The sequence below is a fragment of the Plasmodium gonderi genome, assembly GCF_002157705.1.
Source record: "Plasmodium gonderi DNA, contig: Chr02, whole genome shotgun sequence".
In the NCBI taxonomy this organism is placed as follows: domain Eukaryota; phylum Apicomplexa; class Aconoidasida; order Haemosporida; family Plasmodiidae; genus Plasmodium; species Plasmodium gonderi.
This window is the reverse complement of record NW_021628926.1, coordinates 768,628-791,090: the sequence shown is the minus strand read 5'-3', so window position 1 is coordinate 791,090 and position 22,463 is coordinate 768,628. Positions and strand designations below refer to the sequence as shown.

Below are 22,463 nucleotides of genomic sequence, written 5' to 3'. Positions count from 1 at the left end.
ACAAAAAAAAATAAAATAAAATAAAATAAAAATAAATGAAGAAAAGTACGAAGGAGGCCCTAAATTAAAAAAAATATATATTTTTAACTAAGAGCACATTTCAATATGTTTTGGATAAAAATATGGCTACCCCTCTCTGATACCAATTTTGCTCTAAAACACCCTTCGAAACAGGAAATTTCCAAAATCCAATAAATGAATTTCTGGACTTGTCTAAATAAATTGGTAAATCCATAAAATTGAGATTTGGTTTTTCGTATATTTTCTTATTTAAAACTTCCTTCTTCTCCCAGGTTATCGTTACTGGGGGGAGGTCAATGGCTAGTTCATCGCTCAGGATAAGGCACTGCGAAATTTGGGGAAAAAAAAAAAAAATAGAGAAATAACAGGAGAAGAAAATAAGTATTTGTGTAATGAGTATGTATAACGGGTGTATATAACGGATGCGTATGACGGCGAGACGAGTGAATGGTGTGTCCTCATGGATAAAGAAATTTCCAAAGAGTTCTTGCATACGAGCAGCTACAAATATATCCACACAATTGGTATGTGTAGGTAATGGTGGTATTTATGCCTTTTCCATAATGGAATGTGTCTTACCCGTTCCTTGTAACTCCACTGAGCACCTTCAATAGACAAACAAGTTATTGTAAAATGAACAGCATCGTCGAAACCTTCTATGGGAGTAGGATCAATAATTACTGATAAGGCTAAGTCATCTAGGGAGTTCTTAAATTTATAAGCAGACAATTGTCTACTGGCTGTAATAAATGCTCGTGGATAGAATAAACCACCGAGCCATATAAAATTGATTGATAACTTTTTGTCCATTTTAAAATGAGTTGTTATAGTGTCATTATTTTTCTTATGAAAAGATTTTAAATTAAGATCATTACTTTTGCTCCTTTTCATAGTTTTTTGTTTTTGAATATATTGTATATTAGACACGTTAGTATATTTTTTTTCATTCAATTCTGTAGTTATAACTATTATTTGATAAAAACGATTAATTAGTTCACGTAACCAATTTGTTAAATTCAAATTAGTTGTATTTCCATCCATAAGCCAACTTGACGGAACATTGAACGAACTTAAATCTTTAGCCAATGCTCTTAATTTATTCGTATATTTTAATTTTTCCTGTAATACATTTTTTAGCTGATTTAAATTTCCCTTAATTACCTTAAGAAGTTTGTTAAATAGCTGATTTTCCCTCTCGAAACATCTAAAAACTGCGTTACTCATATTCTCTTCACTTTTTTCCAACTCAGGTATGTACTCTGGCAAACTGTCCAAAATTTTATTAATGAATAGTACATTTTCATTCTGCGAATACAAATGTGTAACTTTACTTGCAATGGATGATTCTGATTGTTCGCTTTCGTTAGATGAAATATCATTCCCTCTTTCTACCCCCATTTGTACATCCAATCCTGATTGCGCATTTTTTGCTTCATTATCTGAAGGTCCCGTTGGAGCACTCCTTTTATCCACATTCCTGTATAAATCCATACTCGCGTTCTCTTCGACTAGCGATTTCGTTAGAGGAGAATGAGGCAAGGGTTCATAAACATCAGAACAACTTTTACTATGCAAAATATTCCACTTGCTGATAATACTAAAATTCATTCTGGTTGTTAATAACCCTTCAGCTTGTTTTCCAAAACCGAGCCACGCAGGTAAATCAGTGTTAGTCATGTTACTTGTCCATTTTGTATAATCATCTAAATTTCTAAACAAATCTGGAGATGTTAATAAATCTTTATTATTGGAACTGTTGCAAATGTTTAATTTAAAATCAGCTTCGAACGAATTAGAATTCATCAAGTGATCTATAAAGGTATCTAAAATCTTCGAGTCCACTATATTGTCTAACCTACCACCATATACTACTTCGTTTAGTATTTTTTTTATAGCATCCCAAGGAATATTAGAAGGATCTATATGTTCAATGACATTTTTCCCAATTTTTGTGGATGCTCTATCTAGCCAATTATCTACAACGGATAATGCACAAGACAAATCAGAATCACCAAATTCATACCCCTTTGTCCATCCGATAGGTGTATATCTTCTTCTTTCTAATATTACTGCATGTAGAAAGGAAACAAGAAAATATAATCTCATTCTAGCAATTTTGGGGTCTTCTAAATTCCGATTTTCTAGAAATAAGGAAAGTGTTCGTAGTATAGACGATTTAATACCTACAGGAGGTTCAAACATGAAAGTTAGAGACATACGTAACAAATTTGGAGGTATTTTGGGGTTTCTCTCCATCGTCAAAAACAATCGAAAATTGTTATTTGTTGTAGCTTTATGTATATTCTTTTCTAGCTGATATAACCATTTGGGGGATAAATGAATATTTTTTAACAAAACCCATCCTCCACTTTTTTGAGCTGATGATATGATTTTTTCTGCTGAAATGTAACCTTCTTCTGATCCCATTGCAATTGAAAATAAGGACATTTTACATTTCTCACTCAGTTGCTGTACTTTATTGCTAGGATCAAATCCTGGGGAGCTTATTAGCACGATGGGGGTATTTCCATTTGCATTTTCTTTCACATATTTTTCAAATTCATTTGTTGACAGTTCAGGTATCCATAAAAAATCTTTTCCTAATATAACATTTATAATCTTGTTAAAGCATTTGTCTAACTTATCTGGTCTAAGGGCTTTAATAATTAGTGACTCCTTCAAGCAAGCTATAATTTCATCTTCTTTTTTTAAATCATTCTTAAGGAGCAAATTATTATTATCACAATTGTCATTATTATTTTCAGAAGTATCCAAACTGCTAATATGTGTGACACCCGAATTCTGGTTCAACAATTCTCCGGATTCTCCTTTTTTTCTATTTTTGTCAAAGTTATTGTTTTGCAAGCTCAAATTTGGTGTACCAATGATTGAGCAAATTAATTGTTCCGGCTCTGTGGAATGAATTAAATGTATCCATTTCTCTTTTTCATTTTTTATAGACTTTTTTAAATTCGAAAAAGATTTATGCCTTATTAAATTATTTAATGTGTTAATCTGTTCGTCACTATATTCTGGTAATAATTCCTTTTCAAGCTTTTTATCCTCCTCAACCGTTAGTGCTGTATCTCTTGTATGATTAGGATAATAATCTTTTAGTAAGAAATGCAAATGGTTTGGATCAATGTGTATATTCGGATTTATTATACCTTTTATGTAACATAATTGCAGAGCAAAGACATATCTGTCTTCTTGTAATAACCCACGAGCAACCCGATTGTATGTCAAAAAAAATAGCAAATTTTCTAAAGATTTCAGTCTATCTTCGTAATCATTTTTTTTTTTTGCATTTCCTAATAATCCTTCACTATTCAACATGTCTTTCATTAAATTAAAAAAAAAATTTAAATCATATTGATACAAAAAATTAATACTGCCTAAATGCTGCAAAACGAAATATATCCTAGCAGACCCTTGAGCTAAAAATAAATATTGGTTACTCACAGTTTCAATTTCTACCATTACTTCTTCAGCTATACTTACTTCTCTAGACGCTTCGGCAGCTTGAACTTTTAATTTTTCCATTGTACTTATAACATTATCATCATCTAATATGTTTCCTTTCACGTTTGACAATTCTAGCAGCAACGATTCTTCTAACTCTCTTATCTTTACTTTATATTCCCCTTGTAATTTTAACAAATCACATCTTTTTTTATCTATATCAGGTCTCTCATTTTTTAGAATCATGTTTAAACATTGGTTTTGAAGAGAAGATGGTGTTAACGTAAAATTTACAAAAGTTACTCTGCTACACAAATCAGGAGTAAACTGAAAATGTGCATCTCTTGATGTTAGAAATAAGTTGAACGAAGGAGAATAATCAATTTCAGAATCTCCTATCGTAATTAATAAACGACCCCCTTGTTTGTGTGTTTCTTGATTTAAAACAGAATTTAGAATTGCATCTATTTTTTCGACATCATATACTAATAAGGTTGACCCAAATCGTAAAGCACTTTCCAAGTTTTTTATAAAATTTTTATCAGAGAAAGAAGTTTTCAATATTTTTTTCTCTTTATATTGGTTAAGTAAAAATGTAGTAGCTTGATCTGATGGGTCTATGATCATTGGATACCTTATGTAGTTATTTATAATAATGGCATTTTCTATGGATAACTCATCACTTGGTAATTCATTTGCTATCCATTGTAACCTCTCAGATGGTTTAGATAAAAATTCAATGAATGATAAATCATGTCTATGCTTAATGTTGTACATTTTTATAATCTCTTCCCATGCTTTTTTCAACTTTTGTCTTTCATAATGTTCAAAAAAACCAATGTAAGCACAAAATGCTGCTGCTATGAGACAATCTCCAACAAATGTCTCCGAAGCTGCTTCTAAATTGATAGATGTCTCGGACCATCGTTCCTTTTCTGACTTTAAATTTTCAATTAAGTTAATAGATCTCTTTATTTTATTTTCCACTATTTCCATTTCTTGTTTAATGCTTTGTACTTGACTAATTAATTGTGCGTAATCATTTTTGTATTGCACTAATTTTTTTTCGAGTTCTGAAATAATACCCTTTTGTTCATTATACTGATCTTCTGCAATCCTTGTTTCTTCTTGCAACTTTTCTATTTCGTTTTCCAAAGGTTGTACTGTTTCTAGAATAGTTAAAAAGGTAATAACAGATTCAACCCATTTTGCTAAAGGACCAGCAGCACGAGATGCCTTATTTATTCTTTCGACGTCCCAATCACTATGACTTATTCTTTTTTTAATTTGTGCACTAGTTTGAGGTTTTACCATTTTTTTGTCTAAATAAAGAACTTTATTAATAAAATCTTGACCTTTCATAATTTTTCTAGCATCTTCCCATGTCACACTCTTATCTCCTTCATTCATAATCAATATTGCAACAGCTTCTACTGCATTTCTTACCAAAATAGGAGGATTTGCCATAGCTCTTAATTCGTCGAAATTTTTTTTTGGAATATTTTTAACTGCTTCTTCTGCTTCTCTAAATTTCGGTTCTACTTCGCTTAATTCTTTTCTTACAATTTCTTTTCTTTGTTCAATTATAATAAATTGTTCATCTAACTTTTTCGCCAAAATTTCAGCCTTTTTCTTTTTATCCTCTGTTTCGGCTTGTTGCTCTATCATTAGTTTCATTTTTTCTTCTGCTTCGGTGTCCTTTTCAGCAAGCGTTTTTTTATTTATAGCTAAAGAGTTCCTCATTTCAGCTACCTGAACCTCTGTATCTTTTAATTTATTCAAACCTGAATTTAAATGTTTCTTCTGATCAGAAACTTCTTCCTTCTTTTCCTCAATAATTTTCAAAAAGTGTTTAATAAAATCTAGAAAGTCTCTTGGAGTCATGTAATTATACTTGTTCCCTTTCTTAAGAAGGATGCTATTAGTCCGTACAACTGAATTATGAATTTCAACTATAGCCTTTGATAAATAATAAGACTTCTCATCCTTGTATTGTATCTTTCCTTTTACTAGATCCTCTTGTACATGGTTCATATGGAAATTGTTATCTGGTAAATCTAGGTTATAAATAAATTCGCTTGCAACTTGCAATAAGGCACTGTAAGGCCAATCTCCAAACCAGTCTATTACACATCTATTGAACAATGCTGGAGATGTTGCTTGTCTGTTTGCAAAATCTGGGTTCGCTGGGTTCATGGTAAAAACAATATGTAAATTTTTCTGAACTTGTTTTGTGAACTTTTTAAATATATCTGATTCGTCTAAACCTACATTCGATCCGTAAGCAGATTTACATTCATTTATTAGAGCTGTGTAATTATCTCCTTCAAACAACCCTGGAACTTCTCCACTAGCTAGTAAAGCATTCATTCTTTCTAAAAAGGCAGGACCTAAAACATTAGACTCATCAAATATAAATGTTATTTTTTCTTCTTTTATTCCAGCTCGTTTCATCACACTACGTAAATCAGCCTCAAATGATTCAGTGCAATAATTACGACCAGCTCGAATTTGAAAAACAGATAACCCATTAATCCATGAAACAAATCTTGATAAAATAGTTTTCCCAGCCCCTGATGCTCCAACCAATAACAAATGTCCCAAAGGTAATCTCAAAACTCGATCTATTCTTGTAATATGATCTAACACATCATCAAAAAGAACCAACTGAACATTTATTTCTTCTTCATTAAAAATTTTTAATTTTGCCTTTATCAATTCCTTCAAATCTTTCTTGTCAATTTCTTTATACTCATTTTGCACGTAGCAGCTAAATAAAATTGGTCTCTCCAAATCAGCATCAGTAATTCCAGGAAAACAAAATTTGAATATATCATCAATAATTTTATCTGTTTCTTTTTTTTCCTTTTTATATATAAGTCTATCTTGAAATATTCTTAATCCTTCACAAATGCATAATCGAACTAAGTCTCTTTGTTCTAAATTGTCACAAATTTCCAATGTTTCGTATAAGGCTAATTTCCATCTGGTCAATTCTCTAGGACTATATATATAATGTGGTTGCATATCAATCGTAAATGTTTCAGAAAATTTTGTATAAAAATTAACCATAGCAAGAGTCAAATTGTCAGCTATATGAGATGCTTCTGGGAATTTTCGAAGAATAGCTCTATTGAATGTTCCATATATCTGTTTTAACGATTCATATCCTGGAAAATCTACATATAAAATTGCTGTATGTCTAAGAAATCGATTACTTAAAGGATTTCTTCCTGCATCTGTTGGGGGATTACAAGCACCTGCAAAAGTAATTCTTTCGATTTTTACCCAATTCCATTGATTATTATTAGAATCGTATTTCCAAAAGCCTTGTGATTCGTATATTTGCCTCATGAACATTATAATCCTTTGTGTATCATACTTATCCGGTGTTGGTAAATTTATTTCATCAGCAAATATGATTAACCACTTTCCTGGTTGCACTGGTCTTAAAACTAATTCGCTAGTCGTTTTTACATACTCACAATAATGATCAAATGTTTGCAGTAATAAATTTGGTAAAGATCCTGATGAAAAATTTAATGCAGCAATGTCGAATTCAGATGATTTCTTCAAAACAGATGTTAATGTCATTGTTTTTCCAGATCCAGGAGGTCCACATAAAATAAATGGTTTCTTTAAATTTAACCATCCTTCTAAAACAGTTGCATGTCTTATTGTATCCATAGTTTCAATTACAAGAGTTGCATCTCCTACTTCTGTTCTGTCTACATCTATCATTTCAACTCGTTCCTTCCAGCAATGCCATTCTCCGTCTTCAATGTTAGGTTCATAATCTAACAAAGTTCTCTGTCCATTAGAAGAATCCACGTCATCCACTTGGTTGCTTCTTGACAAATCGGGTGGTAGAGGAATAGAACATATAGACTGAACATATTTCGAAAACTTTTCCCTCGATTCAAGGTTTAAAGATCCCCCTATCCCCCATAGTATACTCATGACCAACCATTTGGAGATATACTTCTCTATATCGTTATCTGTTAAGGTATTATTTGTTTTTCCATTTTTTACAACTAAATTGTCAACTCCTTTTTGCAGTAGTAAGCACGTGCTTTCTATAGCTCTTATATATTCATAATCCATCACATGCTCGAAATTTTTAGCACCCAGAAGACACTGATGCACAAATTCATTCTCCTCAAAGTAGTCGCTAATGAGGTTAATGGATCTAGATGCAATACTTTTTAGTGGACATAAATATAATTCATCTTCATTTTCATCAAAAAATATGCAAGAACTTTTCTTCATATGATCCATCAAACTGTCGTTAATTTTGTTATCTTCATGATTACTACTCAAGGAATATTTTGACATTTGATGTGCAGTTGTAGAATCATTCAGATGTATATTATCCTCTCCTAAAGAACCACTCTCATTATGGTTCATAATAAAAGCCTTAAAACGATCCATTTTACGAGGATAATCATTATTACCATATTTTAACTTGGATAATTTATGTTTAAATAATATCATAGGAGATAGAATATCCCTGGAAAACCATATCATACCACATCTACTAACAGTAGCTAAGGTTGCATGTTTCAATGTATCTACTTCAAATAAAATTCGAACGCTTTCAGGTATAGGTAAACGTTCTCCATTCGGTAAAGTCAGAAGTTTATTATCATCTAAAACACTATTCAGGTTTTCAGCCCATTCAGGATCTACATCCCCATCAAAAATTATCCAATGTCTTTTTGTTGTGTTTCCAGATTGTGCAGAATTGTAAAGAATTTTTCTCAATATAGCTGTAAAAACTCCATCTGTCCATTCTAAGTTTATATTATCTAATTTCCCATAAATTTCTTCTTTATCTAAAGATTTTGCATCAATAATATAACTTACCCCTTTGATGTTATCTAATGCTTCTAACGAATCTAGTAATATTTTCCATGCACTAGTTTTACCTGTACCCACATCTCCAACTAACATAACCCCGTGTTGTAATTTCATTATTTGATATATCTGACATATTTTCGTTATCCATTTCTCTTCAGGTGTATAAAATCTGGACTTACATATGCGATGTATTTCGTTTACTAAAGCTTTTTCCTCAAAGGGTGCTATATTTATATTGGGGAAAACACCTGTTAATAAACTTTTTATTAACAGGATATCACTCGAGACTAGTTTAGGATATACTGTATCACATACTGATTTCAAAAGTAAAGTCTGTTCCATTGCAATTATATTTTCTGATGCTGTTTCATCTTTGGCATTTCCCACATTGTTATCATTTTGAATTTCACTTGTCTTTCTCCTTCTTTGATCTTCTTGATCTCCATTGTTACGACCGCTACTTACCATATCAGCAAGGTCTGTATCACAAACAATATCATCTTTCTTGCTTCCTTGAGGAACCCCTAGAAGGGCCAGTCTTTTTAAGTTTCCTGCAGAATTTAACACACTCTTGAGTGATCTCAATCCAAAATCGTAATGAGGCTGTTTGGACAATTGTTCAGAGAATAAATCAAATAAAGACACAATTTTACTTGAGAGATATTCAGCACTAATAAAACCTTGTGAAAATAAGGTTACTTCAACTATAAGTTGCTTATTCGGTTCGATCATAGCAAAACTTCTAAATAGTTGTTTCAGGTTATCAGGAAGATTTGACCTCCCAGCGTATCCTGGATTCATAGTTACAAATATACCTACATTTTTATTTAGACTTATTTTTTTATTCAAAAGTTCAATTTCATTTTTCCTTTGAACCAAACTTGTTTGAATCGTTAAAATTTGTTCAGAAACAGCGGAAAGAATTCTCTCCTCTAGTCTGTTAAATTCGTCGAAGCATCCCCATGCTCCTACTTGACACAGCCCAACAAATATTCTTCCCATAGCAGTAAAGTCGAATGATTCATCACAATTAAAAACAAGTACATATCTTCCCAATTGGGCTCCCAATGCTTTTACACTTTCAGTTTTACCAGTTCCTGCAGGTCCGAATGGGTTTCCACCTAATTTCATTTTCAATGCTTGGGTCAAAGTTAAGAAACAAGAATCGGTTAATTTGGTTTGAACTAGCTTTTCACACATACCTAAGTATTCGTATCCATAATCAAAAGTCGCATCCGCCATTTTTATAATCAAATTAATATCACTATTTGTTTTATTAGGATCCCAATAAAATCTCATATACTGTAGCCAAGTGAAATTATTAACGCTTTGAATATTTTTTTCTATAAGAGTACGTATTACATCTCTTTGGTGAACTAACTCGGTTATCATTTGAACAATTTTTTGTCTTGTTCTGTGATCCCTTTGTTTGACAACACTTACAGCTAAGAACTTCAAAAGACTAATACAGATTGTTTCACTATTTCTGAAAATATTTTTCCTGTTTTCCTCATTAGCCAAAGAATCCTCCTTTGTTGAACTATTTTGTATATCATTTTCAATATTAGTTGTCCATAAAATCTGTAAACATAGTAAAACAATTTGGTTTGGATATTTCGATGCCCATTCCAGAATTCTATTATTCCCACTAGAGTTGGTACATTCTAGCATCATATCCATTTGTAAAATTTCCTTAGCAGCTTTATCTAAACATTTTTGTAAAGTAACTTTCATATATGTTTCTAAAGTTATAAGCCATTCTTTTAATGTTTTATAAGAACCTACATGAATTGGTTCTTCAAAAAATACTTCTTCCCCTTCTCTAGATGACATTCCAAGTATTACATCACTGGTATTTTCTTTTATGATAAATGAACTAATACCTGCAAACATTTTGTTTACATTTCTTTGTATCACTTTTGCATCTTTAGAGTTACCAATCATTTCTAATAAATCTTCATCTCCAACAAAATAAAATCTTGGGAATTGATTTCTTTGTTTTTCTAGATACTCACCTAATGCCTTTTGTATCTTAGACAACGAGTCAGATAATCGATCGAGTTGTTTCTGAAAACCATCCATTTGAAACAATTCTAGCAATTTAGGTTTTTCAGCTGTTTTTTTCATAATATTTATAAAATCCGTGTCAATTATTTTGAATCTGTTATATTCCTGCGGAAGTAACGATTTGATGTCTGACGATCCTTTCAATACCCCTTCCAAATATACCCATTTTCTTTGCACATTCATCCAGACATCTAGCAAATTTCGCAACCTATTTAATTTTTCATCCCATGTGAAAGTTTCTTCTTCAAATATTTTTACATAAGAAGATATTTTCATAGACTGTAAAGCATTTAGATGATCATCTATAGTAGAAAATATATCATTCCATCCTTTTATCAATTTACACTTATTTTGATATTGAACGAGTTCCAATTCGTATTCATTCCAGGTGTCTTTTAGTCCCCTCAGAAATTCTTCTAATGCCATTTCTCCTTGAGATTGATTTAAAATTTCTCTTAAAACATTTTCATATATACCCAAATTAAGAGACCACAAATTCCCCAAGGTTAATTTATTAATATATATTTTTATTTGCAATTTTTGAAGTATTAATCTCCAGTGCCTTTCCTTCAACGACTCCGATTTCAAATCTAGTAACAAACCATACGTTTTTAAATACTGTTGTATTTCTACTTGCACATTATCAAATATTTCATATTGCCTATATTTGGCTGGAATTCTTTTTATAGAATCCAATAAACTATTTAGAGTATTCCTAATATTTTTGGGTTCTACATTAGACCATAACATTTTTTTCATATCAGATATACTAGAATAGATAACTTTTAATTCATCCCATATGTCTTTTACACAAATTATTTCTTCTTTCAGAATGTTAGGTGATACATGGAATCCTTGTTCTGATTCTTCACTAGTTATTTTCATTAATTTTTTTATCTTTTCAGATATTTCATACTGTCCACTGATAATATCAATTCTACTTTCAAATGTGCTTATAATTTGTAAAGCTTTCGTACTATTCGTGTTCCCATGGGATGGCTTATTTTTATTCCATTCTTCAAATAAGACTTTTGTGCTATTTTGCACTTTAGCATCAAATTCTAAGACTAAGCTTTGTATATATGGAAAATAATCTTTCACTAACTTTATTTGATAACTTGATATCTGTTTAACAGTTTCTAATTTTCCAATTATATTATCTATATATACCCAACTGCTTGGGAACATATACCTCTGCTTTTCCAACAGAACTTCGCTCTGTTTCAATATATCACATTTGCTATCCCACTCTTCTTTTTTCTTATTAATCTGGTTAATTTTTTCTATAAAATTGTATATACTATTGCATATTCTACACAGTACATCCATATCATATGAATTTATTATTGCAATGATATCCTTTGGGACCATAGATAAAATGTGCATAGCTGTAATTTCTGAATCGTTTGTTAATTCTCCCTGAACATTTAAATCATCTAAAGCCTTTTCTATCTCCTCTTTTAACAAGGTTATTTTTTCTGATAATTTTTTAGAAAACTCGGATACTATTTCCTTTTGCCAAATTTCAAATTTTGAACTAACCTTAGATTGAAGTATTCTATAATCTATGACAATTGGTCCAAAGTATTTCTCCGTATCCAATGTATCAAATGTGTACTCAGTTTCTTTAATTTCATTCATGAAACTTTTCCATGTTTGTATGTCTTCCCCAAAACTTGTGATAATATCTCCAATTTCAATTTTCCATAAAGTGTTGTATTGAAGCCACATAGATTCATATTTCTTTGCTTTCTCAACCATATCGTTAATGGATTCTGTTGCATGGTCATATATCTTCTTATCTATAAAATAGATGATGTATCTATACGTATTATCCAATATAACATCATGAATAATGTTATTTTCTGTGTCATTTTTTATTTGAATGGTTTCTTTGGGTTTGTCTTTCTTCTGATATATATTCTTAACTCTAGGAATTCCACAAATGATGCTTATAGCCTCCGATAACCTGGAATACCACATCTGTCTCATACTGTCAATAGATGGATGTAAATAAAATTTCTGATTAATTATCTTAAATTCATGAATGCTTTCTTTTACTATAAATTTTTTACTCTTACTGCTATTGTTGGACCAATTCACAAATTCACATGTCCATGCTTTTATGATCTCTTCAAGTCGAGCTGTTAAAATCTTATTCAAAAGAGTGTTCAGTTCAGCAATCCATATATGAACATTTCTGTAATGCTCAAGATAGAGCTCGTCTGCTTTTTCCTGAATCGATTCTATAAATTTCTTAATTTCATTGCCCTCAATTGTTATTTCGCATGTTCTTATTTTGTCTAGAGTATCCAAAACGAAGGAATTTTTCCGAATAGCTTCATCTACCATGGATTCGAATGTATTAACTATTTCGGATAACTTCCTTACATACGTTTCTAACGCATCTGAATCCCAATGTAAGTTAATTCCTTCCTTAATTTTCGCCTGAACACTGTTATGTATAGAAGCAACCAATTTACTTATAGTAGAATTAAAAGGTATTGCCTTGGCCTCATTTTCCATAAAGAGGCAAATTTTCATATAACTTTTAAACGTTTTCTGTAATGTCAGTGCATATGGGTATATCAATTTCGTTTCATCTGCTTTTACCTTTATCGAGTATGGGACTCTCAAATTGATAGACTGTAAATATCGAACTTCCTTAAACAAGTTAAAAAATTGAAAGTCATAATTTGCTACAATTTCGAACTTTTTTATTCCCAATTGTTTTATTTTAATAATTTTCTCATAAATATCGAATTTATCTGCATTCTTAACACCTCTGAGCCATTTTTCGAACGTTTTATTCTGAGAAAGGAGAGTTTTAAAATTGTCAATACTTTGTCGTAAATTTTTTCCTTCTGAATGTTGTTCCCATCCTCTACCCAATACATTCTCTATCCTTTTTAAAGAGTCTTCTAATTTTCTTTCAATTTGTTTAGCCCAAATGATAGACCCAGCTACTAAAGGAATATCACGTGCGGTTGACACTTTTTCAGAAGGGCTTTTCACATAACCGTTGATATAAATCATTTGTAATTTTCTTAAATCATCCACAACTATTTGTATTAAGCTGTTTTGGTATTCCTGAATAGCACCTCTAATTTTGGGTCTGAAAAATAAAGGATTAAATTTTGAAAAGGCATTAAACATTTCTGTAGATGTTTTGGCTCCACCTAATTGATCCCTCAATTTGAACGTAATTTGTGATTCTACTTTGTTAATTTTGGATTCGTAAGACAGTTTTGATTTTTCCCACAAATCTTCCCCAGTTTTGGATAAATCAAGTGCATCTAGGGATAAGAAAACGCTATACGCTGAATTTATATCCATAAGTAGATTTACACCCACAGTTCTATCATTTCCAAACACTTTTGTAATAACTGCCTTAAACTTTTGATGCTGTTTTCTAAATTTCCTAATTTCATCCAGTCTTTCTTGAAGATTTACATGTTCAAACACCATTTTGGCAGGCGCTCTTTCGTTAAAACTTCTCTTTTTTATTAATTCTCTGACCATATCTTTGAATACTCTCATTTCGTCATTCCATAATCGAAATACTTCCATACATCCTGAAATAAGAATATCAAATTCTTGGTAATCCATACTTAGCAATGCCTGTGATGATATCACTTTTCTCATGGTATTCCCCAAATCTCTAGACAATGCTTCGACAAAATTGTATGATCTAGATAAAGGATATTTCGTAGTATTTTTTAATTTTTTCAAATGAGTGAATATATTTCTTATAGCTTGAATAATTTGCTGAACGCTCTGAGCTCCTAGAAGATCATCTATAGGAAAATCCTTCATTAAAATATTTACATTTAAGACGTATTCTTTAGACTGCTTCAGTTGAATATCACTATCGAAAGACATCGTTGCAAAGTATCTCTTGGCATTTTTCAATATTTGCAATGTTAAAAGAACTTCAGGTGTTATTAACTGATTTTCAAGTTGTGATAAAGCATTTTCGTATCCTATCCAGAAATTAATTTCTTCTAATGCACTTCCACTTTTAAAATCTCCATTCAATCTGGTTAGCTTTTGGATTTCCTCAATCCATTTTGTTACATCTTTTTGTAATTGATTCAGAAACTCTTGAGATTCACACAACGCTTTTAATTTCTCTGGTTTTATTTCATCTATATTTGGGTTTTCCTGTACAATTTCTCTAATCCTTCTATCTACACTTAAATTTATAATAGGAATATTCAAATCGACCTGAGCATTCTTCATAGATATGAGCAGTTCATTTAATTTTTTCGATACATTCGTCATTAAAATGTTAGATATTTTATTTTCTCCTTCATGTCCTGTATATTTATTAATGCCTATACTAGAGTTGTTGTTAGCAAACGTACTTGCTAAAGCGGTTCCATTTTCAGGGTCCTTTCTTGAATACCCATTTTGAAAAAAATCATTATGAGCAGAACATGAAGCGGCATCAAATATTGTGTTAAAACCTTGAGATAAATATAAATATACTAAATCTAAGGGTGTATTACAATCATTTTGTCCACATACAAACATCAATAATTCGTTGGATAAATTTATTTTATTCCCTTTATCTAGTTGATCATGTAAGGTTAAAAAGTTTTCTTTATTTCTTTTCATAAAAGCTATTGCTACACTTTTAGTTACACATTTGTAGTTTATGTTCAATTCAACAAATAAGTTATAACTCGATTCTTTCTCCAATTGTACACTCCTTTCTATTTCTACTTCACCTTGCGGTTGTCCTATATTTCCTACTTGGCCATTTTTATCTGATCCTGTGTTGTCTACTTCTTCTTTTTTTTCTTTCCCAATAACTATCAAATTTACATTCTTATCAGCCATAAATCTTCTTATTTTTTCTTCTTCCTTTTTTGCTAATACAGATTGCAACTCCTTCCGTGAACAATCCAAAGCGGTTGGGCATATTTCTAGGAAGTAATTTATCAAGTGTGTTTTTTCCAGCTCCATTTTTTAGTATTTTTTTTTATTTTACTCTTTTTTTTAAATTTTTTTTTTTTTCCTTTTAATATAAATTTGTCTGCTTTGTTCAGTTATTCGTTCAATGGATTTGTGAGTTCTTTGCAAACAAATTGTTACACAAAACTCATAAAGGTGTGCCTACATTCGCACACGTTCACCGTCACTGTGCATTTAATGTGGTGAAGTTATAAAAGGGTGAAATAACTTAATCCGCTTAATCACAAAAAAAAAAAAAAAATTAAAATAAATAAATAAACAAAATAAACATCCAAAATGATAAATACCTAGATATATAGGTAAAACTTAAAATTGAGTAAAAAAAAATAATTAGCAAAATAAGTAAATGTATATACACATACACAAGACCTTTAAAAGGCTTGGGTGAACAACATGGTAAAAAAAAAAAATACCCCTTATAAGAACATTTCTCTTCATAACAATGAAGGCACAAAAAAAAAAAGAAAAAAAAAAATGATGTGAAAAATTAACAGCAAATTAAGAACAAATAAAATTTGTTCTTGTATTTTCATTTCATTTTTTCCATGTTCTCATAACAGAATGTAAATTTATAAAGTACGTTAGATCAAAAAAAAAAAAAAAAAATGCTTGTCCACAATCATATAACAGTTAACGTAGAAATAATTTCATTGAATTGCGAAATATTTTATCATAAAAACTTTTTTTAATTTTTCCTTAATATTTTTTCACTACAAGAGGGTGTACACATATATATGCAACCTTTTCCTTTTTGATAGAATAAAAACAAGATACTTGAGAAATAAAAATGTGTCCTACGTTTGTATTAGAAAATATTTTATGCAAAAATAAAAGTCTTTTTTTTTTTTTTTTTTTTTTTTTTTTTTTCCTATTACATCCATTACATAAGTTTTTTTTATAGAGCATATATCTTTGCACACGCAAAAAAAAAAAATATTTTTATTTCTTTTTAAAATTGGATAAGACCTTAATTTTTTATTGGGTAAATACCAGATTAGATCTTCAATTAAACATGCATTTGTTCTAATTAACAATGAAAATGTAGAAAGCCTATAATTGATCTCACGTTCCTTAAAATATAGCACACATTTTATATACATGCAAATACATTCCTTTTTTGGAAAATGTTAGAAGAAGCAATGTTTCCTTAAATGGTGACAACTTTCATGCATAAACCGTGTAGCGTATAACTCATTTATGAAGGACTTTTTTGAAAAATATCCACAACCATTTTGTGTTAAAATTTTTTTCATCATTAAAACTTCGTACGCAAAAAAAGAATTTATTTGTTTTTCACATTTTATTTGTCGTGATTGTTCTTTTTGTTAAGTCTATATAGAAAAGTTAAAAAAAAAAAAAAAAAAAGTCGAACGTAAATGTTTTCATCCTATTCACACCACAAAAAGGAAATATTCATTGTTTTCTTGACAAATGGAATTATAAGTGCAAAAAAGTTTTTTTTTTTTTTTTTTTTTTTTTTCTAATTTATTCTCCTCATTACGTGAGGAAGTCTCCTTAACAAAAATTTTCCTTGGTTGTTGTATTTATGAATTAAAATTTGTGTGCAAGTGAAATAAGCTTATTGGGGATATATAGGCACGTATGCAGCATACATGCATGTGTGCGCTTATGTATGTACACACATACGCGCCATGACTTTCATCGATGCGGAGTATATATTCCTGTTTATAAACAATGTCAATCTAAAAATAACATTACCTGGAAAATAAAAAAAAAAAAAAAAAAAAATTTCACTTCCGGCAAAGTTACGAAAAAATATACACTTTGGATCACACTATTTAAAGATAGCCCAAATTAATTGTGTAAAACATTTTAAGGACGCTCCTATTCATGTATATGTACAAAAGTATATACACATAAACAGACAAGTAAATGCTTGTGTGCAACATGTAATTTCTTACTCGTGTAATTACGTTTCCGTTCAATTAGCCATGTTTGAAAATAAGAAACTCCACACGATCTAACTTAAAATGTAAAGCATTGTGCACTTCATGGGTGCAAAAAAACCCAAACTTATGTCCTATAATGATATGCCACCCTTTTTCACTAAAATCGAAAAGTTCTTTTATTTTGTCTCGCAGAGCTATTGTTGCACATTTCCAGGAATTTATTTTATTATTATTTATGTTGTGATATATTTCCTTTGCTACGTTTATTAGTTTTATTTTCTTTTCGTGGTTCATGTGTTCATACAGAATATCACATTTTGGTTCTTCCATGGTTCCTCAGAATGTGCAAGCAGGATTAAACTTACACTTTCGCTTATACACACTATCGAGATTTTTTACGACAGTGATTTGCTCTTACTCTTAGTTACCCGTGCATGCACATGCTTCTATTTATGCATATGCACACTTTTATCATTTCCGAAGAAAAAGAACTCCAAATATAAGTAATTTAAAAGAGAATAAAAAAAATGATTATATAAATAAAAAATTGAACTATGCAATGAAAAGTATTTCACCTCTCGTGTGTGCCTTTTTTTTTTTTTTTTTTTTACAAAAAATTAATGCGCCTGGATTTACAAGACAAATTTTCACCCAATAGTACGCACGCGCGTAATAAAATGAAGACAATCTCATTTTAAATTTTAATGAACACATTTCACCCATTTTATAATGAAAAGGTAAGAAAAAAGTTTACTAAAGTGTGTAGAAAAAATATTGGTAAATATTTTTGCATGTGTGGTGAAAAAAATAAATAAACAAAGCGGGGCTCTCTATTTCTTCTAAATGAGACACTTTTTCCTGATTCTAAATGGAACAGGAAAAAAAAAAAAGAAAAGGGGAATTTACGAAATTTGTTTGGAACACTAATCAATTTTGGATTTTCTATAACGAACAAAGTATCAAACACATTTTGAGCTGTTTGAACTTGTCTATTTTTTCAGCAAGTCACACACGTGCACCCTATTCGTCACATCCAACCGCTCCAACAGTTCTCATTCTTTTTTACGTTTCCCCAAAGTAGTTCAAAACTGAGAACTGTTTCTTTAACACCAAAGAACAAAATAGAAACATCCATGAGATGATATAACGTATAATAGTCATTTTCACAAAATTCAACTGTATGGTATATTATATATATATTTTGTTGGGGGATGGGTATGCTACTAATATGTAACAGTGCTCACAAGGCCTAGAGTTTCCTATTTTTTCAAAAGCGAATGCTTGGTGATGCTTCCTTATCGTCAATTAACACTTATACACCGATTTGTAATCGAAAAAAAACATTTTTCATTAGACGAAAATACATCTATTCTATTTTCACAAGAAAATTAAATAACACATAAAATACGGAACAACAAAAAAAAAAAAAAAAAAAAAAAGAAAATTTTAGATGTGTCAATCCTTTGAATTAATATATTTGGAAAAACATACTTTTAATTCTATATAAATGTTATACTTTAAAAATTAAAGCACACTTATTTCATATATTGTAGCATTACTATAAAATGTTTGAAGAGTATATATTTTATGGATCTGCAAGTCCCTATTTCTAATTATATCTTTGGAATTTTTTCTACTAGACAAGTGTCAAAAAAACACAATGTTGTTCCGTTTTTATATTTTATTTTTATAGTACTACACTTGAAACGTTATTCACATTTTTTTTCCCCCTTTTGTAAAAATTATTTATTTTTTTTTTTTTTTTTTTTTACTTCTTACTCTCTTTTTTCCTCAACTGTAAAAGTTATAGATAGAAAAATAAATAAGTAAAAAAAAAAAAAAAAAAAAAAGTCACAAGATGGGAAAAATAACTTTTGTCACTTTACAAATGTAATATGTATGTGTTGAAAATGGCACTATTCACATGTGCATGTATACGTTAGTGTATGCACACATTTGTATACCCATCTGTTTTTTGGATATTCTGTCCAAATTATAATGGTTATGTTTTTTCCGCTTTCAGTGCGTGCATGTTAGTGTTATTATTCTGTCTGATTAAAAACGCAAAAAAGTAAGAATTTTTTATTTCCACTGTTTACATGTTTTTCCATTTTTTTGTTCACTTTTACTCTTTTCCACACGGCATTGTGATAAAGAAAAACACAGAAAAAAAAAAAAAAAAAAAAGTGCACCTCACCTTTTCATATCTCAACATAAATGCTAAAATACTAATTTTTCCTTACAAAATGAGAGAACAAATTTTCGTTCATGTGTAACTGAAAATTTTGTGATGCAGAAAAATTAAAGTTAAAATTATGACTCCTACGCGACATAACGTAAATGATACCAAAACAGTTTTGAATTCCAAAGAAGAAGACCTGTTTTACTTGTTCAAAAATCCCAAAACATCAGAAGGTTATAGAAAAAGGGTAGAAATTGAATCCGTGGATGCACTAATTCGAAAATTTTTGAGTGGAGAAGATGTTTTTTTGAATTACATCCCTTGTGAATTGGATTGTAAGAATGAGGAAAATCAAGAGGAAGGGACTAAGGGGGAAAACAATGCAGACAATCCAAAAGGGGAAAACCAAGGGGACAATCCAAATGGGGAAAACCAAGCGGACAATCCAAAAGGGGAAAACCAAGGGGACAATCCAAATGGGGAAAATCAAGCGGACAATCCAAATGGAGAAAATCAAGCGGACAAAAAGAAAGAAAACATCGGTTCTCCAAAGGAGGAAGGACCATACCCCATCCGCATAAACGAGAAATACAACGACATTCTATTTTTGTCAAGGAAAGAAACAAGCAAAGATCGTTTTCATTTGAAAAAAATTCAAAAGGTATGTAATAAAGTGTACAATAGCTTAAAATTTTACAAGGTAGAAAATCATGACATGTATAAATTTAGACCAAGGGATGTAGATACGGATATTATAAAAATAAAACATGATTTAGAAGTTCTTGAGTACAAAGATTACACAATTTGTAAAGACAAAGATGTCGAAAAAACAGCCTTACGAATGGTTCAAGAAAAATGTAAACGAATTGTCCAAGGATTAAATTTTAACTGCGATTCAGTAAATATAGGAGAAATTATTGATATTTTGAACGTTATTACTACACCAGAATTTGATGAAAGGCTAGATAAATCCAAGTATTTGAAATTATTTATAAATAAATATCATTATGTGTATCCATATGAAGACATTGGTAAGTTGAGAAAAATTCGAAAATATATTAGAACCAAGTATATGCAAAAAGGGGATTTCTACATTGATGAAAATGACATTTCTCAAATGTATTTAAAAACAAATTTGGACAAAATTGTCAAAAATGAGGATTTTATAAATAATATGCTAAATCTGCACATTGACAATGGAAAGTTTTGGGTTCAACTCGTTCATAATATATGGATTCCTCTCGCTATAGAAATATTCAACACCACTCACAAATCGTTTTATTCATATTTAATGAATTATAATAATGACACTTCGGTGCTTGATCAGTACGTCTATTCACGTTCTAACGGAAAGTTCTATAAATTTTCTCACTATATTTTTACAGGTAAAAGATGGATATAATTATATATATATGTGTAATTTCCTCATGTTAAAAAGTGAGATGCTATGTTTTCTTTCTCATTTTTCCGTACTTATTTTTTATTCCAGAAAAATGGCTACTCTCAATCTGCTCATTCTATACCTTTTCACCATCACAGGTGCTATGTTTAGCGGAGTTCCAAGTATCTACAGACTCCTTATGAGATTGCATGCATACAAATACAGTGAAGTGAGAATCAATATGACTCTGGAAAAAAACGCCGATAATATTTACAACGACGTAGTTATATCGAGCTTAAATTACCACATTGATGTTATTAGATACTTGTTTCCCTTTTTTAAGGAGTATAAAAATATAGACATGGAAAAAATGGTAGAGAATTTTTTTGAATCCAATTTTTTTAACCTAATTATGAATTCGTTAAAAAAGAAAAATATTGAAAAAATTACGGTGAATCAAAAGTACTTAACTTTTATCAACTCCTTTTTCCTAATGATAACAGAATTTTTATATGGAATATCAAATAAAAATTGTCTTGAAAAAATAAACAGAAATGAAATAAAATTGTTAGACATATTAAATGGAATATTTTATAAGGATATGAATATACTCATAGGTCGAGATGTTTTGTTATTCGTAGCTGATTTGTTGTGTTTATACAAATTAAGTTCTATATATATAAAAAAAATATATTGTGAACATATTTTAAATATGACAAATATTATTAAAAATTCTTATTACAATAAAAGTTCATTAACAAATGAAAATACGTGGAGACAGGTATACGTGATAGCTGTTAAAATTCATCATTTTGTTAAATGTGCCTTACAAAGAAAACAAACAGTAAGTGATAACATCATGCTGCAAGAGTTAACACTAGTAAATAGATATTATTTTAATGGTTTGAAACAAGAGAATTCTATAGGAGAGTTTTACTTTCTGAAAAATATAAACTATGGAATTTATTGTTGGAATCCAGTATGTAATAAATACACCAATGTTCATCATTTTGAGTATAATAAAAATAGTTTTGAATATTGTCAGGGTTGTTATATTGCTACCTACTGTTCAGAACGCTGTAAGTTGATTCATTTGATTTCTTCTCATCATAATGTTTGTGTTTATTTTAAGACCATTCCATCATTTCTTAAATATAACGATCTTAATGAAGATTTCGCTTGCAAAAAAATGAAATACTTAAATATATTTCAGCATATTGACACATTTGATAGGGAAAATGAGAAATACAATGTTATCTATTAGGCTTCTCAAAGTCTACTACATTAGAAATATTTTTAAAGATTTCGTCGAAACGTTTTCGACCGGGGTGAACCATGTGGTTGCTCCAAAGGGGATACAATTTCTTGTAAATTCATTTTAGTATGCTTTGCACCTCTTTCTATAAACAAGTTTGACGTAGTTGTGACATATACTTTTTTTTTTTTTTTTTTATCTTATATTTTTCCCCACATTTTTGTAAAAATAGTGAGCACAGATATAATGAGATAACTTCAAAAACACACGCGTATGATATTAACTTGAGTTAGCCATAAAGAAATATATACAAAAAAAAAAAAAAAAAAAAAAAAAAAAATGCAT

At 30.0% G+C, this 22,463-nt stretch overlaps 3 protein-coding genes across 3 annotated transcripts; 1 reads left to right on the top strand and 2 right to left on the bottom strand.

Annotated features, from left to right (window-relative positions):
* Positions 1–100: 100 nt before the first annotated feature.
* Positions 101–15,381, bottom strand: PGO_021530 (hypothetical protein; the record flags this gene model as incomplete). Its single annotated transcript, XM_028685971.1, has 2 exons — positions 101–346; positions 601–15,381. 2 exons carry the CDS (start codon positions 15,379–15,381, stop codon positions 101–103), a joined length of 15,027 nt encoding a protein of 5,008 aa, XP_028541772.1.
* A 1,955-nt stretch (positions 15,382–17,336) lies between these two features.
* On the bottom strand, positions 17,337–17,630 carry PGO_021520 (hypothetical protein, conserved; the record flags this gene model as incomplete). The annotated part of the gene is made up of 1 exon (XM_028685970.1): positions 17,337–17,630. The coding sequence occupies one exon, from the start codon at positions 17,628–17,630 to the stop codon at positions 17,337–17,339; it is 294 nt and encodes a 97-aa protein (XP_028541771.1).
* Positions 17,631–19,615: 1,985 nt separating this feature from the next.
* PGO_021510 (hypothetical protein, conserved) lies at positions 19,616–22,127 on the top strand (the record flags this gene model as incomplete). The annotated part of the gene is made up of 2 exons (XM_028685969.1): positions 19,616–20,867; positions 21,022–22,127. The coding sequence occupies 2 exons, from the start codon at positions 19,616–19,618 to the stop codon at positions 22,125–22,127; spliced, it is 2,358 nt and encodes a 785-aa protein (XP_028541770.1).
* Positions 22,128–22,463: the final 336 nt, after the last annotated feature.